Genomic DNA, 19,679 nt, shown 5'->3' on the forward strand with positions numbered 1-19,679 from the left:
AGCGGCTGAGGCTGGTCGCCGAAGGCGACCAGCCTCCGCTGCGGAACGGAGCATGAGTGAGTGAACGGAGCATGAGTGTGTAACCTCAAAACTTTAACCATGGATATCTCCATAACCATGGGGTTCCGAGGTGTGACAGTGGTACCAGGGGTAGCGTTCCCCACCCTCTCCCCCCCCATCCCCCCACGGTCCCGAAATTCGGTTTTACCTAATCTAAAGCTTTACCAAACAAAATAATGATTTACAATATGGTATATACTGTTTTGTTTGTGGGTAAGCTTTAATTACTTTTTTAATGGTACTAACGGCCAAATTTGACCCATATTTGTTTTGTCTTGCAAAAGAAATTAAAACTATTACGAGATAGTTCGTCAAATAAATTTTATTTTACTTGGGAGTTTTGCTCTTACATAAAGATAATATTATTATATCTTATCGTACCTTTTGTCCTGTATTGTAGCTTGCAGCATACATTTTTTTCTTCATCGAAAGTTTAATTCATAAAACTCAAATGTATAAAATAATATTTAAAGATATTAATTAGGAATACTTTTTCTATTAGTATTTTCAATTAAAATTAAAAATCTAAGTTTGAACTTTTAACAATAATCATTAATTACATACTCTGTAGCACACGTTCCTTGAAGATCAAAAAATATTTAATCTGTAGTATTTGTCACTGTTTGCAAATTTGAGCTGTGTAAGCTGCGCGATCGATAACTTATATTGGAAGATATTCGGAGTTTGTGAGGTCAGAGACATTGATGGGCTCTTAGGTTCAACACTGAAATACTTTGAGTATCCTTAAAAAGTGCAAAAATGGAAACAGCTGGTGCTTATGGCGGTGGAAAGGCCGGAGGAGCCTTTGACCCACAGGCTTTTATACAACGGCCTCCTGTAATAGTCAGGGCTGTTTGCTGGGTGAGTTAAATTACATATAACATTTGATATTATGTCATGTAATAGGACTTGCGGGGAAAACATTTAAACGTTTACCGGTTAATTTGATTTGAAACCTTTTAAAACATGGTATATAAAGTTAAAAACGTATTTTCAGTATACTTAATAATATTTATAATATCAAGTTATTCCTAGATTTTTTTTAATAAGTATTAATGTCACAGTAATCATATACATGACCTTGTTAAGTATATTTATAGGTACACATTTAATTTTGATACACTACATATATTCTGCTACAGAATCAATACAATGACACCAATAGGTCATCAAGAAGGATGCTAAGTAGATTAAGCATATATTTTGCAGACACCACACACACATACACACCCATACATACATATATATATATATATATATATATATATATACATCATATATATATCACCACTCCCAGTTTAACACGTTGAACGCCAGACCAAAAACCATGTTTAGTCCAGTGGGCCGCGACGGACACCATGTGACTGCCACTATATTGGGTCCAAGAGGCCGTGTCGGACACCATGTGTCCGCATGCCCTCGATCACTTCAGAAGCCTCTAGGGAGCCGACAGACAGTGTTTCGACTGTTTTTACTAAAGCAAGTGACCCGCGCGGCCTCACAGTGCAATAAGGCCACATAGCACAAAAAAAAAATCGAAAACACTTTGAATTTATAGGCTTTTTAACAAATTGTTTCCAAAAATGTTATAGCTGGTGTCTGCCACTTGAGATCTTGGAAAATAATGGGTAAATAACTGTTTCCGTCAGTCGCCCATTATTTTTGAGGTTTTCGCTGACAATATTTGCAGAAAAACACCTTAACAATTTTTTGACGATTCTCGATTTATTGGTGTGGCCCCAGGTGAAAGTATGCTGTCGGACATATGGTGTCCGTCATGGCGTTCAACGTGTTAACAGATTATAGATTTCTCTGCAAAAATTAATTCTAAGATATATAGGTGTATATATTTTATTATTATTTGAACTAACTAATAAAAAATGTTATACATTTAATAGTCATTTAAATTTGTATAACTTTATATTTCTAAATAATTACTTAAAATAGAATTTCTTTGTAAATCTATAATTTTCTTATCTAGAGTAATATCATTTTAGTGTATAAATATCATGTAGGATAGAACACAACATCAATAAACATATTTTAATGCAGTTGAAACTGTTATCATATATTCATTTTAGTTATGTAACAATTGAGTTATGTATACAATTTTATTTATTAAAACTAAGGTTTACACACCTGTGTTTGTTACACACCTTGTACATTATATACTATTGTATTCTATAAATACAGCTGTACATCTTTTTTATGCAAAGCATGTCATATTTTATTATAGACTATGCTCACAACAAAAAAAGTAATTGTTTAAAAAAAATTATAATATATAATTTTAGAAATAACTATAACATTTATTTAAAAGCTTAATATTACTTGTGTAATCTGATTATCTACTTTATTTATTATAACTTGTGTTTATGGAATTATAAATAGTTATTAGTTTCAACACATACATAATATAAATGTTAAATAACTATCCAATTCTTAAAAAAAAAATCTTTAAATATAAACAAAAAAGACCAAATTAAGCTTATATAGGTATAAATAACATTGTTATAATAAATTTGTTCAATGTAATTCTTTTCCAGCATTAATTGTTATTCATCATTATTGAACGCCATTATTGATAAATAGTCATCAAATTGGAAGTGTATTCTTTAGTGTGATGCCACTACTGTATTTAGATGACTAGCTCTCGTTAGTCATCGAATTCATTAAGACCAAAGCTTGTACTTGTAAATATTACATTAATTAATTTAGTACATACTTATTTATTGCATTCTAATATTGGCTCAAAGTATATTGTATTTTTTACAGTATTTCTTTCCATGCTGTAGTACACAAGGTCACTAATAGTTATATATCTCTAATCACAAAAAGATGGTGCTACTGCTAAGTGTTTGTTTATACCTAACAATTGCCTAGCCCATTGGCATAGTTTGCAGTGACCGTGCTATCATTTGAGGATTAGATTCCTGTCCCAAGTGTTTATATTAACCAGATCTTACCTTAAATACTAAGACTAAGTTACCTACCTTAGAAACAGATAACCAGATAACAGATAACTGTATAAGATAAAATATGATAAACTATGTATATGTGTCTTTTTTTATAAAAGTAGGTTAGCAAACAAACATTACTCACCTGATGGTAAGTAATTACAGTAGCTTATAGACACCTGTAACATTGCATTGCAATAGTGTGGCTGACCCTATCTCCCCAGGAGCTATGATCACCTTACTCACCACTGGAACAGCTCCACTGCTTGAAAGTAGTACTATTTAGCTGTGATCATCTGTACCTTACGGTCGAGGTACATCCCCAGTCGGGCTGCTATATTTTGGCAGGATATTTCCTGCTATGCCTTACCACAGTAAATTTATTTGTTAACAATTTTACAGCTGTTCAGCGTGATCGTAATGGGCTGCATATCAGCAAAGGGTTGGTACGTCAGCAAGACCGATGGCAATGAATACTGCGTTTACAACAATGATACCAATGCCTGCAACTATGGTGTCGGAATATCTGTGATCGCTTTCGTAGCATCCATTGCTTTCATTGCCGGGGAATATCTCTTCGAGCAGATGTCTTCTGTTAAGACAAGGAAGCATTACGTGTTAGCTGATATGGGTTTCTCTGGTGAGTACATTTTAATCATTACCTTGCAAAATAATGGTCAAATTATTTTAATATCATAAATTTTAAAATAATTATGAACTCATTAAAATTTTAAGAAAACAGTAGATGAGGTATCTGAGCATACAGAGTCTGAATTCTTTAATTTCTTTCCATATTGTACAGTAGTTTTAAATTTTGTGTGCGGTCAAGATAATATGTAGTTACTAGCTGTGCCCGCGGCTTCGCCCGCGTTGATATCAGTGTGTCACAAAGTTTTCCCAGCAAACTTTCAGTGAATATTATCAAAATCGGCTTAGCCTTCCTCTTAAAGCCCTCTCTCCATTGGTGAAACCGCATGAAAATCCGTTCAATAGATTTTTAGGGAATCGATCACATACACTTTTGGGGACTTTGTTTTATAATACACTAACTGTTACCCGCGACTACGCTCGCATGGTTATGAAGATATGCATTACTATTAAGATGTTTAACGCAATTATTTCTTTATTTCAGTCACTTGAAATGCTTATCACACTGGGTAACTTTTTAAAAGCCACAATTTAGTAAAATTTAATAGTTATATTTATAAAAACTCTCTATACACCACATTTTTAGTTTTATTTTCAGGCTGCAGTATAAAAAACCTATCAGGCAAACTTATAGCTGTTGTAAATGTTTCATACAAACTATCAACCCCAATTACACCCCCTTAGCGGTGGAATATCGCAAAATCCGTTCTTAGCGGAAGTCTACTAACTATTATCTACCTCCCTGCCAAATTTCATCTTTGTCCATCCTGGATGGATGGGACCATCCAGCGATTTTTGAGTTCTCGCGATGAGTGAGTCAGTGACGTTTCTTTTATATATATATATATATACATTGCTATGCATTATTTAGACAACTCCTCACCATCTATAGAGCATACATTTTAAATTTCAAGCCTCTTACTTCAAAAATATAGGATTTTCATACAAACTTCCAACCCCCGTTTATCCCCTTGGGGGTCGAGTTTCGTAAAATTCATTCTTAGCAGATGTTTACGCCCTATAAGGAACCTACCAGCCAAACTTCAAGTTTGTCGCTGTTATAGTTTCGGAGATTTCGTGATGAGTGAGTCAACCAGCCATCCCCCGTTTTAACCCCAAAAGAGAGTTGATTTCTAAAGATACATTATTTGGACACGTTCTCACCATGAATAGAGCATACATTTTAAATTTCAAGTCTCTTACTTTAAAAAAAAATCGGACTTTCATACAAACTTCCAACCCCCGTTTTATCCCCTTAAGGGTCGAGTTTCATAAAATTCTTTATTAGCGGATGTCTACGCCCTATAAAGAACTTACCTGCCAAATTTCAAGTTTATAGCTGTTATAGTTTCGGAAATTTCATGATGAGTGAATCAACCTACCATCCCCCGTTTTAACCCCAAATGGGAGTTGATTTCTAAAGATACATTATTTGGATACCTTCTCGCCATCTATAGAGCATACATTTTAAATTTCAAGATTCTTACTTCAAAAACATAGGACTTTCATACAAACTTGCAACCCCCGTTTTACCCCCTTAGGGGTCGAATTTCGTAAAATCCGTTCTTAGCGGATGTTTACGCCCTATAAGGAACCTACCTGCCAAATTTCAAGTTTGTAGGTGTTATAGTTTCGGAGATTTTGTGATGAATGACCTTTCGCGTTTATATATATTATAGATATGATTTCTAAAGATACATTATTTCGATACCTTCTCGCCATCTATAGAGCATACATTTTAAATTTCAAGATTCTTACTTCAAAAACATAGGACTTTCATACAAACTTGCAACCCCCGTTTTACCCCCTTAGGGATCGAATTTCGTAAAATCCGTTCTTAGCGGATGTTTACGCCCTATAAGGAACCTAAATGCCAAATTTCAAGTTTGTAGGTGTTATAGTTTCGGAGATTTTGTGATGAATGACCTTTCGCGTTTATATATATTATAGATATAGATATGATTTCTAAAGATACATTATTTGGATACCTTCTCGCCATCTATAGAGCATACATTTTAAATTTCAAGATTCTTACTTCAAAAACATAGGACTTTCATACAAACTTGCAACCCCCGTTTTACCCCCTTAGGGATCGAATTTCGTAAAATCCGTTCTTAGCGGATGTTTACGCCCTATAAGGAACCTACCTGCCAAATTTCAAGTTTGTAGGTGTTATAGTTGCGGAGATTTTGTGATGAATGACCTTTCGCGTTTATATATATTATAGATTATAGATAGATTATAGATAGATGTAGTTACTACATAACTGTCTTTAATAATATCAATATTTGTTTATGAATTGAAGTCAACGTCCTTCATAATAAAAGACTATATTTGTATTAAGATAAGTGTTGTGTCTCGAATATACTATTTTTAAGTATGCTCCGGGTATGGTTTAATAACTTCTAATTCCTACTTGTATTGATGAAATATATCCAATAATGCTTGCTTGCTTTTATTCAAATCGCGTAGTTGAGTCTTATCCTGTGTATAACATTTCGCGAGTGCTAATCGAACAAGATTTACATAAACAATTTCAATTTATTTTCATATTTCATTTCATTTCCTCTACACGAGCTTATTGTCGGTAGCAATATTATACGGAGCGATGTTACGTAAAGACGTTTATTTCTAGTTGCTGCTAATTCTTAAACAATATACTGTTTGAAGCCTAGTGCGTCTTCATGTGAAACTTTAACTCGTCATTTATATTGTATTGTTTATATGATGAAACTTACAATCATATTATTATTACTAGATCGTTCAATAAGTCCCGAGACTAATCTGGAAATGGCGCATATATTAAAAACTCTTTTGATTTTTAAAAAGTACTGGCTATCAATACAAGAATATGTGTCAAATTTTTAAAAATGGAACAATAAAATTATTGATTTTGAAACATTTAAGTGACGCTACGGTTGTAATTTCGATACAATGGAAAAAAACGAGTTTCGCGTGTTGATAAAACATTGTTTTTTAATGGGAAAAAATACCGTTGAAGCACAGCAATGGCTTATAAAATGTTATGCAGGATCAGCTCCCTCTAAAGCAACCATTTGTCGGTGGTGTGCCGACTTCAAACGCGGTCGCATGGACACCAATGATGGGGAACGCTCAGGTCGTCCAAATGAAGCAGTGACTCAACAAAATATTAACCAAGTCCTCAAAATCGTATTGGAAGATCGGAAGGTAAAAGTGCGAGAGATAGCCGAGATAGTGAAGATTTCAGCTGGTAGTGTTTTCACTATTTTACATAAAAATTTGGCCATGAAAAAGCTTTTTTCTAAGTGGGTGCCGCGTTTGCTTACAACTAATCAAAAGGAACAACGTATCAATGATTCAGAGCGATGTTTGGCGCTGATGAATCATAATAAAAAGGATTTTTTACGTCGGTATGTAACAATGGATGAAACCTGGATATACCATTTCACTCCGGAATCCAATCGGCAGTCAGCGGAGTGGAGAGCGTCTATATTTTGGGATGCGCATGGAATACTTTTCATCGACTACCTTGAAAAGGGGCAAAATATAAATAGTGACTATTACATGTGCTTATTGGAGCGATTGAAGTACGAAATTGCGGATAAACGGCCTCACATGAACAAAAAGAAAGTGGTGTTTCACCAGGACAACGCGCCTTGTCACAAGTCCGTGAGAACGATGGCCAAAATTAACCCCCTTATTCGCCAGACTTGGCCCCCAGCGATTACTGGCTGTTTGTAGACCTCAAAAAATGCTTCAGGGTAAGAAATTTGACTCAAATAGTGAAGTTATCGCAGCAACGGAGGCTTATTTTGAAGCCAAAGACAAATCGTTCTACACACATGGGATAGAAAAGTTAGAAAAGCGTTGGAGGGACTGTATCGCTCTTGGAGGAGACTATGTTGATGAATAAAAATTAATTTTATAAAAAAGACCTTTTTTTTAGTACTTAGTCTCGGGACTTATTGAACCACGTGTTATTATATAAAATATTTTAAAAATGTGTGTCAGTTTCGACGCACGACTGGAGTTTACTCCTTCAGATCGACTGTCTAAATAGGCACGAAAAAGGCTTACTAGTCTAAGCAAAAGATTAATACCATAATTATCAAATGCTAAATTAACGAATCAAATAACGCCATCTTTAGGATACCCAATAGGGTGGGTTTCGATAAATGGCGCAGCGTCTTTCCATTCTGTACAAGGCCAGAACGCAAGGGTATGGAGCTAATCACGTGTAGATTGGAAATAAGTTTTTTATGAAGTTCATTTAATCCATACAAGAGCAGTACGTAAATACTCGTGATAAATATAAAAACGTAACGAGGTCATTCGTTCAGTAGATTTTACTGCTCATATTTTTTTCATACCGGGGGCCCTATTTGAATATCGATTCTTAAGGAGTTAACTCCAATTATAATAATTAAAATAATAAAACTCTAAAATCAAGACATTAATTGACGCTTGCTAATCGTATCGATATAGTAAATGCTGGTATAATATTATGTCCTCAATCCACATATTACATAAATAGCTATAATTGTGTTTGCAAGCAAACGAAGAAAAACCGACTTCAATTATATCGACAAGTAATACAACGTAGGTAGACGAAAAAATAGTCAAGTAAATACGCATTATCAAAGACTACTATAAAAATTGTAATTAGATCTCGATAAAATTTAAATGTGACCACATAATAAAACATCGACTTTCGATTAAATTAAAAATCATCAAAATCGGTACACCCAGTAAAAAGTTATGCGGATTTTCAAGGGTCTCCCTCGATTTCTCTGGAATCCCATCATCAGATCCTGGTTTCCTTATCATGGTACCAAACTAGGGCTATCTCATTTCCAACAAAAAAACAGAATTATCAAAATCGGTTCATAAACGACGGAGTTATCCCCGAGCATACATTAAAAAAAAAAAAAAAAATATATATATATACGGTCGAATTGAGTCCTCCTCCTTTTTTCGAAGTCGGTTAAAAAGCGCTGTAAAACGTTTCAGCGTCACTGTTACGCTGTCGCGCGTGATCGTCACTGCTCAGCGCTGTTTTACTCGATTTCGCTCTCTTTACTGTTTTAAACCGCGCGCCTCATATCGTTTCTTAGGAAATAAACTTCAAAAGTTACAATCAGAAACGTTTGAAACCGTCAAAACTACACGATACACAGAATCCACACATGTTTGTCTGTATGTCCTTTATAGAATCGTAAACTATGCATTTGATCATATCATAATCTTCAGAAAAGTGTTGTGCATGAGACCACAAAGGTTTCTGAGTTGGTGTGGCCAAAATAAAAATTAAAAAGCGTAGCAACGCGCGCAACCTCTAAACTCAATAAGGGCCTATTTTACCGGCTGTATTTTCCTTTTAAACCATTAAATAGCAATTTATTTATGGGATACGAGTATTTCTATTCGTAATTATGAATCTTAAAGTTGTAGTTTATTAATTGAGATGAAATAGATCCTATTTTACCTCCTGTTAAAGTCTATTTATAACTTATGTGCACGATAACTTTATCCACAATAAACCGACCCTAAAAGTGAAAACATTATTTTTTCACGTTCGAAATTCTAAATAAACCCTAGTCTCACCCGCACTGAGCATAATCAATACTTGGGAAATATTCACATGTGGGTGTTTTGAGACAAAGTCACTTGGAATACAAAATTGTTACTTCTAAGAAACAAAGGAAAGCAAAAAAGTCCATTGGAATAATGATTGAATTAATCGTTAACTTGATAACTAGAAATCAATTTGATGTGATGCTATCAATGACAATAATCACCTGTTTCAACTTGAGTCGTAATACTTTTTTATATCCAACTATAAAAAGACAATGTGGGCCAACGTTTGTATAAAATTAGTCATTCCACTAAAGTACCCTTACGGCCCAGACAATTTCAATTAAGATTGTGGTCAATTAGGTGAGACATAAGCATCACGTTGTGATATGTGTTGGTTTAAATAGATATTAGGTAACTGTTTGATTTGCCACAGGATTGGCGAAGTGGTCACAGCGACTGGATTTTTAGGTCATGCAGATGTTTAGTCAGTTTTTTTGATTACCTATGCCGATTAGCGTAGTTTGCAGTGACCCTGTCTACTGCTCCAGAGGTTGTTGGTTCAATTTCCAACCCGAGTCTAGACTCAGCCTCTAGAGGCAGAAATCGAAAATATGTGCTGAAACTGAGCTAAAACCGTGGACATTTACTGGTTTATACATAAAACGTATATCATACGAAATAAATTAATCTGAAAATGTATATAAAATTGATTTACAATAACTCGTAAAGTTCGACTATGGCTGACCTTTACGTTTGATGAATATTGATAATGATATTTGATCGACAATTAATGTAGAATTACCGTAAAATTTATTCGTAGGTTTATATTATAGTTAGCTTAACGAGATATCATGTACAATTACTACGTAGAATTTTTAATATCTCAAAAACGAAAATAAGAAAATACCAATGCGACTATACTTAAACTTAATGTTAGATTGACTTTCATTGGGTTTGGTTTCCTCATAACCTTCCCTCACATGTCACATCTTACTCAACCAGAGACTGTACCATACATTGACTAAATGACTTGTGTTATCTTCATGTGACGATAGCTTAGCTGAAAAATGAAGGTTCTTTACCGTTTTATTGTAATAAATAGAGCTGTATCATTCTTATTATCGAGTAAAATCTGTTATAAGTAAAATAAAATTAAAGAAAATATACAGAAAAACTATCCACTGCAATAATTATACTTACTATATATTTGTATTTACTTCCATTACTTTATCACAGCAATGCGATTGAATAGATCCAAGTAAAGTATTGCATAGAGTGGAAAAAGGTTTTAATTGTGTTTATCGAACAACAAAAAAAACCGACTACAATTTACATCGACAAGTAATAAAATGATAAAAACGATAACATCATCGACGTTACCTACGTAGGAAGTCAAAAAAATTGTCAATTAAATAGTATTTAGATTTATTCTAAGTATAATATTCTATTATCTCGTGTCCACGGTTTTAATATACACTTATAAAATGCAATGGCGTAATAAAGCTCTTAATTATGAGGTCATATTATTTGACACAGCACGAAATGATTATTCTTCGACGATTGATTTTATGGAGGTGAGCGATCTAGATGATTCTTAGTATCCGTGCGTACAAAGTACGTATACAGTCATATTTACTTCTAAGTTGCCGTTTCGATTCCCGCTGAAAAAGTAAATTTGTACTTCATATTATGAAATTAATATACGTGTTTAAGAACTTGAGAGAAAATATACACGAAAAACTCATGATGCGTATATACAAGGCACTTGCAGAAAGTTTAATTATGTATTGTATCAGTTCGTGGGGTGGAGCTTCAAAAACATACTTCTTAGAAGCCGAAAGAGCACAAAGAGCACTACTTAAAGTCATCAAAGGCCTACCATACAGATTCTCGACATCAGAATTATACAAGAAATGTGAAGTACTTACTGTAAGAAAATTATACATCTTACAATCCTTGCGTAGATATCACCCTAACACCATACCAACACATATAGATAACAACAAAAGGATTACAAGATTACCACTGCCACCTTGTAGAACTCAGTTTGCCAAAAGACATTTCGACTACAATGCCCCAAAACTATTTAACATTATAAATGATAAAATTAAAATTAAAGAATTAGGATCCCGTGATTTAAAAAAGATAGTAACTAATTGGCTTAAAACACTAGACTATGAAAATATTGAAAATCTATTCGTACCAATAAAATAATAGGTCAAACTCACTCCAAATCACAGCTAAACGCAGACACTTATTTACATACTCATACGCAAACACATACAACACACGCACACTCACACTCACACGCACACATATCCACACACACACACACACACACACACACACACACATATATTCAATCACAACTAAACACACACTAATGAATTTTTTTTTCCATACTTTAATAATTGTCAACCTTTTTCGTTTTCAAATTCTGTGTTTATAATTTTAAATTTTAATTTTTGTTATATTATTGTGTTATTGTCATCCTTGTCTACAGTTTCAATTATGTTTTCGCTATCTGAACGCAAAGTCTGATTATGTAACAATAAACAAATATTTGGGGAAGACACTGTGGCCTGTAACACAGCTTCTCTTAAGCTAGCACAGGTCGCAGGGCTTCTAGATAATGTAAACCACATAATTTGAGCAAATAAAACTATTTTATTATTATTATTATTATTATTATATGATTCTTGTTTATCACCCTACCGTACCTCAGAGAGCACGTTACCTATGCAGTGGATAGTGTAAAGGATTTCTTGCCGTGTTTTCTCCCATGTTAAGAAGTGGACATTGCTATTTGCCCAGCGATAGGATGTTTTGGTTATAGACACTAGTAAGACCAAGAGAAAAAGGGAAAACAATTAGTCATATTGTGATTAGAAAAAGAAAAAAAAAACGTTCAAATACTTAATTTCATTCGGTTTTCTGAACGCTCCAATTTTGTCATAATAAATTTGTACCGCACCACAACATTGCATGACAGACATCGTTTTCATGATGCATTCCATTCTTTATCATTTCGTGGAACTTCTAAAATGCAAGATATTACAAGCATAATAACATTGTGTTTATATTCCTGTAAGACTTAATTACTATAATAATAAAATATCCAAATCTAAAATTTTAAAAGCAGTTATAAATCGTCCTTTTACAGAGTATTTATTTATTCATATTTAATTTAATCATAGTTAATGTGAAACTGTCACCGTTCCGGAATGTAATTATTCTATAAAAAAAAAAACACGAATTTTTACTCTTACTCTTTAAAAAGTTACATATACTATGTATGTATATGAGTATGTAGAGACAGGCGAGCATAGAATCTTCCTTCTATTTTGACCATATTTTATGTTTAATATTCTTTTTCTTTAAACATTAGTCCGTTCAAATTATTATTACACACACACACACACTTGTTACACAGACGTAGAAAATAAGGAACTGGGTTTTTTACCCGAAATTTTCATATTTTATATGCGTAAGTTACACTGACCGATAGAACGATATTTTTGCTTGTATTACGGTTACAGTGATGGTATATATGTGGTGTACTTATGCATATTATGACGATTACAACTCTTTCAACTTTTTGAATCGTTATATCTCAAAAACGGTGCTCTTAGGAAAAAAAGTATGTAGACATTTTTTATAGATAATTATCTGATCTACAATTTTTGTCTGAGCTAATTTTATGATAAAACTTACCGTTTTGCTGAAATCGCAAAAATCCGTTTTTGTGACCTTTGTCCCCGAGTAAATTTTTTTGCACGTGCCGGATCGGTGAGGACTTTTCACATTTCCTTTATAATAGTGTATTGAACAATCCTACCAATATTCAGCCAAGTCGGAATTTTTGTAACCTTGGATGTCTAAATTGACCGGACTACATTTATTTTGTTGTTTAAACTTGACACGTGTAACGTTTATAACGGAAAAAAGGTGAACTCTTCAATTTAGATCAAAATAGACTTTTGTTCCGCTCTTGATCTAATATAATATTCAGCAAGTTACGTACCTTCATAAGATATAAAGGTTCGTCTATAAATAACACAAAACAAACTTATCCGTATTTACAATCTCTTGACAACTGTACTTTGAAGTTTTTTTTAATTTACAAAATATGAGATTGATATTAAATTTTGCGATCTTTCTCTTTTCGTCTAATTTGCGAGTTCTCTCACCCTTATCTGTCACATTTTATATAATGCGACTCATTTCGCTGTAAAGGAATAAGGTATCTCAAAATACCCTAAAAATTATTTAAATAATTGTGTTTGCTCGCAAACGAAAAAATAACCGACTTCAATTACATCGACGAGTAATACAACGTAGATCGACGAAAAAGTAGTCAAATAACTACGCGTTATCAAAGATTACTCAAAAAGTAGTTATCAGATCTCAATAAAATTTATATGTGACCACATGACAAACATCAGCTTTCGATTAAATTAAAAATTATTAAAATCGGTACACCCAGTAAAAAGTTATTGCGGATTATCAAGTGTTTCCCTCGATTTCTCTGGGATCCCATCATCAGATCCTAGTTTTCTTATCACGGTACTAAACTAGGGATATCTCCTTTCCAACAAAAAAAGAATTATCAAAATCGGTACATCCAGTAGAAATTTATGCGGTATAATACAACGTAGGTCGACGAAAAAAGCGTCAAGTAAAAACGCATTATTAGATATAACTCGAAAAGTAGTTGTTAGATCTCAAATAAATTTAAATGGGACCAATTGACACACACCACCTTTCGATTAAAAAAAAAAATTGTCGAAATCGGTCCGCACGGTCAAAAGTTCTGATGTAAGATACATAAAAAAAACATACAGTCGAATTGAGGACCTCCTCCTTTTTTGGAAGTCGGTTAAAAACATAAAATAAAATATATTTAACGTTTGTCGTTTGCCATTCTTTGTTCTCGATATTTATTTTAGTAATGGTCTGCTACTATGTTTGTCTTTAGTCATACCGCTGAACATCCATAGTATATATATACTATTAACAATAAAAACCTATAAGATATACAATTTAACTACCTAATAATAGTGTCAGTGACATAAATTTTTAAACGAATTTACGAAGTGGAACACAATAAAAAATGCCTTGCTGAAAATTGGGTGTAACCCTATTGGGAATATATAATTCTCAACCTTATAAAAAATCGCAGTCAAATAATGCACTTCTCAAGTAGTGTTGTGTTCCTGTGGTAATTACAAAACTTTCGGGTATGTTCGGGGGTAGGTTCAGCAACGCGCTTGTGATATACCTGGTGCAGCCGTCCATAGACAACGGTAATTCAAGCGGGACGTAACTTAATTTTCACCCTAGTGATATAAAAATATATTATACATTACTACAATATAATTAATAGCTTACAGTAATATGTTATGTTTACTGAGCAGCCGTCTTGGGAAGTACCTAACTCTAAACCTTACAGACGATCTCACTTTATGACTGCTCTAAAGTGGTATTGTGTTCCTGTGATGAGTAAGGTAGCCAAAGTTTCTGGAGAGGGTCGGGGGTAATGTCACGAATGCCCTTGTAATGCGCTTCTGGTGTTGTAGGCGTCTAAATTCTACGGTAACTGCCTACCATCAGGTGAGGCGTACGAATATATGCCACCCTGGTCGTATAAAAAAAATGTTTATGGTGTAAGTTAATTACATATTCAGTTCAAAACCACCTTTGTTCCGATAATTACGAGCAAGGACGCGATCGTAAAATAAAACGTAAAACGCGTTAACAATACATAGGTACAAGGAATCGATAAAAGAAATAGTTAACTAAACTTTTGTACTTAATTAATTATTTTTTCATTTATTAACTGCTATCGACGTTATTCGAGAATAAAATTATACTGTTATTATTTTTGACCTTTATAGAAGCTGTTATTGTTATTCATGTCATTAAATATATAGAGGGCAATGTGTAATCTGTATATGTAAACGAATTCTTAAGAGGAAAAAAAGCGGTAGGAAAAAACACTTAGTACTCTTTTAAAATTATGTGAAAATATGTTCGTAAAGCACAAAATTTACGCTGTAGTAGAGGATATAGGTCCTTTATAATCATTGAAAACTAATACCGTGTCATGATCGTGACCTACTTAAAACGTTTCATCCACTAGAAAATCTGGGTTGACTACGTTTCTTGCGCTATTATATATAAAGCTTCGTTATGTCTATTATTATCGACTTTGGTATAAGTGTCATGTATTTAACAAATCTTATATATAAAATTCTCATTTCACAATGATGGTTACAATAATCCTCCGAAACGGCTGGACCGATTTTTATGAAATTTTGTGTGCATATCGGGTAGGTCTAAGAATCGGCCAAAATCTATTTTTCATATCCCTAATTTATTAGGGAGGGGAATTAGGGTTTTCAATAATATATAATATGGCAAAACAGCGTTTGCGGGATCAGCTAGTAAAAATATTTTTTTTTCTATTTTTCAAGTTTTTGTGTCTTTAAATCTTGTATTGAACCAATGTTGATTCCATTATTTAAATTTTCATAACAAGAATAAGTGGTTATTTGAAATCCATTGGATATTAATGTTGTGTTGACAAAAACGTAAAGTTTTTATAAAAATAGATCTAATAAACTTCGTAAAATAAATCTTCTCATCAACTTCTGTTAATCTGATAACAATTTAATTTGAAATGATTTTGTGCACCATACGCAGGTCTGGTTATAATAATAATAATAATAACTGTTTATTCCGGATCATACATTCCATACAATAACAAAAAAAAAAGTTAATTATTTTATTTAATAATATATTTACAAATTTCTGTTTGTGTTTCAGCATTCTGGGCGTTCCTGTACTTCGTCGGTTTCTGCTACCTGTCGAACGCTTGGGGTAAGACCGAGACCCCACCGTTGGGCACCGCTAACAACATGCAGGGCGCCATCGCCTTCTGTTTCTTCTCTATATTTGCTTGGGTGAGTTATATTACAGCAATTGTTTTATATTGCTAGGCGAGCAACAGGTTCTTTTTTTAAAGCTACTTTCGCCTTCTAAATCTTAAAGGCCAAATTATATTTTACGCTCTTTAAAATTATAATAACCTATATATAATATCCTATATGTAAATATAAAAGATAAAAACCTATCTTAAAAATTAACTGAGATTAATAATCGTCGTTAAATATAGACACTAGCATGATTTAACCAAACGCAACATTCTTTATCTTCTTCCATCTGAAGCTGACGTCATATAAATCCATTGGTACATAGCATCAACCTACATTCTGAGGTCACAAATCCTTGTACCATATATAACACAACAAAAGAATTAGACCGTCCGTTACTTTAAGAATTCTTGTTTTGACATAAAATACTATTTTGATAGAATATAAAATGAGAAATATTGTTAAAAAATATAATTTTTAATTCTATAAAGTCATTTCATTCGTCATGTATTTGTATTTGTCATCTACAAATATTTTAAGTTTCTCTTGAAATATTGACGCCGCGTTGGCGCAGCGGTCACAGCCATGGATTGTACCTGTTGCGCTGGCGGTTGTGGATTCGATCCCCGCACATGACAAACATTTGTATTGGCCATACAGGTGTTTGTGCAGTCCTAGTGGGTCTCCCCACCGTGCCTCGGAGAGCACGTTAAGCCGTCGGTCCCGATTGTTATCATGTACACCTGATAGCGATCGTTACTCATAGTTAGGAATATATCCGCCAACCCGCATTGGAGCAGCGTGGTGGATTAAGCTCTAATCCTTCTCCTACATGGGGAAAGAGGCCTATGCCCAGTAGTGGGATATTACAGGCTAAAGCGATTGAAATATTGATCCTTTCGTACATGATTCCTTCCTTTTGCAATATGATATATTATATATTATGATCTAAAGATATGTCGAATTGTCAAATAAATAAAAATGTAAAAGTAAAAAATTTATTGATTTTTTTTTAAACGTCGGCAGGTGGCGTGCGCGTTCTTTGCGTTCCAGCGGTTCCGCATGGGCGCGGACGCGGCGTTCGCTCCCGCCTACGAGGTGGAGGGCGCGGGCAGCCCGGGCGCCTTCCCCGCCTACCCCGGCGCGCCCGACCCGCAGCCCGCCTACAGCGACCCGCCCTTCTCGCAGCCGCACACCGGTAACACACGCTCACACAAGCACCGCATCAGACAATATACCTGTCTGTAATCAGTACATAAACCTGACTTGACATACAAAAATATAAGATAACTAGCTGACCCGGCAATCGTTGTCTTGCCGCTAAACGCTATTAAAAATAGGGGTTGAGATGGTTGAGGGTTGAAAATTTAGGGTTGTATGTATTTTTTAATGTTGTATCATAAAAAATAGAAATTAAAAATTTTGTCTAAAAAAAAAAAAATTTAGGTGTGGACTACCCCTAACATTTAGGGGGATGAAAAATAGATGTTGGCCGATTCTCATAGATACCGGATAAGCGCAAAAAATTTCATCAAAATCGGTCAAGCCGTTTCGGAGGAGTATGGCAACGAAAACTGTGACACGAGAATTTTATATATTAGATTTCTGGCGCCTCAACAAGTGACGGAAGTCAATAATCATCATTTTACAGGACAGCAAAAACTTGTGTGTCCACTAAGTTATAAGCTAACCCAGGTTCAATTGGAGTGTCTTTTTTTTGTAGAAAAAAACACTCCTTTTCAAATTTGTTTTAGTAAATATTCAATTTTAAAGGTAGTTCTGCGTTGCATCTTTTTTTCACAATTATCAAGTGCTTAAATAGTGAGATAAATGATCTTGTACAGTTAAATTACTTTACATATCTATAACTTGTCCTTGTGTGAACTCTAGAATAATTATCCTAGCGGAATGTTCCTGAAACAAAAACAATAAATTTTTTTGTTGTTCTATTCATATAATTTACCTGCACTTTACCAGTTTTAGGTTCAAAAGTAAATAACTCTAGATATATCAGTAATCACGAAAAATGTACTAAAAATTAAACGTGAAATTCAATACAAACACTTAAATCACAAAACACAAAAAAGAGCGTTAAATACTTTGATTGATTACTGAAAAAGTGGTACAACTTGACGAAGATCGAGATTCACGATTTTTTTAACAGGTTTATTACTATTTCATATCAGTTCTATTATTATTTCTGGGAAAAAATCTGAAGTAGATAGAAGAATGTGAATTGAACCAAAAAATTAGTTTTTTTTCTGATAATGTCCAAGTTAAAATCACAAAAACGTTATAACTTGACTTGTATCACTTATCACAGGCGGGACAGATTGAATCGGTTTATCTATTTGTGTAAATATGTTCAATATAAGTCTGTGGAGATTAAAAAAGTGTTTAATGGACAATTTTAAATTTCAGGCAACGTGGACTACACTGCCCCAACTTACTAAGCTGGCTCGTCGGTGAAACCCGCTCATCTTCCACGGTCACGTTAATGAAACGAGTAAGTTATAATTAATACATTTGTATCCAAAAAATGTAAAAAAAAGTTTTACTTATCACAGAAATTTTATTAAAATATTTATTTTTCATGTGTCAGCAATCAAATAATACTACTTAAATAAGTAATTTAAACATTATTATTGTTTAATCTAGTCATTAATACGTAATAGTCTAAAATCAGACCGAAAAAAAAGATGATATAAGAATCTTTTTAAATTTAAAATGCGAATGTGGATAAAATCTCATTAATCTCATTTACACCACAAAGAACGACGAGAGATTAATAAATGTGTTAATTATAGCTTAAATACTTTTGTTGTCTATTTTGTTACTTATAATTTTATCTTTAGTGTTAAGACTTATTCAGAGTATTTTTATTTTATCGTGATATATTCATGTTAAGTTACTCCCATTTTAATATTTTACATATTTTAATACCATTGTCAAAAACTCGAATAATGGATTTTTTTTTTATTTAACGAGTTGTTAATGGTCGGTTTTTTCAATGATGTTACAGATTATACAAAATTCTGTATCTGTCTTAAATATTAATTAATTTATTTTGTTAAATTATGTAGCTATATTGCTTGACAGTACCTGCTTCTAGGTATATATATTTGACAATATATCCCATTACTGTAAAATAATAACCTCTATATGTAAATAACATGAGAATACATAAAAACGAATACATATATTGTTTGTGTGATTTATGGTTATTGTGATATTTTTGTATTATTTAAAAGCTTTGTCACCGTCATACTTGTGCCATGTGCGTGTTAACATTCATTAGAAATAAATTATATATACTTAATATATGATCACTATTAGTGTAACAATTAACAAAAATTTGTTATCGAAACAAATATAAATTATAAAAAGTATTTATTGATTGGTTTGATGGCTTTCAGTTGTGCCAGTGGGGCACAGTTGATACCGCCAATGTCACGTAGAGAAATTCAAATATTAAAAAAACATAGTATTTAAATGTTCTCTTACTGTGTTAACAGATACA

The 19,679-nt window shown here is 33.3% G+C and overlaps 1 protein-coding gene across 1 annotated transcript; it reads left to right on the forward strand.

The window, feature by feature from the left end:
• Nucleotides 1-674: 674 nt before the first annotated feature.
• LOC123656923 (synaptogyrin) lies at nt 675-19,389 on the forward strand. Its single transcript, XM_045592535.1, has 5 exons — nt 675-921; nt 3,420-3,657; nt 16,053-16,189; nt 17,186-17,357; nt 18,581-19,389. Exons 1-5 carry the CDS (start codon nt 820-822, stop codon nt 18,610-18,612), a joined length of 681 nt encoding a protein of 226 aa, XP_045448491.1. The 5' UTR covers nt 675-819; the 3' UTR covers nt 18,613-19,389.
• Nucleotides 19,390-19,679: the final 290 nt, after the last annotated feature.

The sequence above is a fragment of the Melitaea cinxia genome, chromosome 10 (assembly GCF_905220565.1).
Source record: "Melitaea cinxia chromosome 10, ilMelCinx1.1, whole genome shotgun sequence".
NCBI lineage: Eukaryota > Metazoa > Arthropoda > Insecta > Lepidoptera > Nymphalidae > Melitaea > Melitaea cinxia.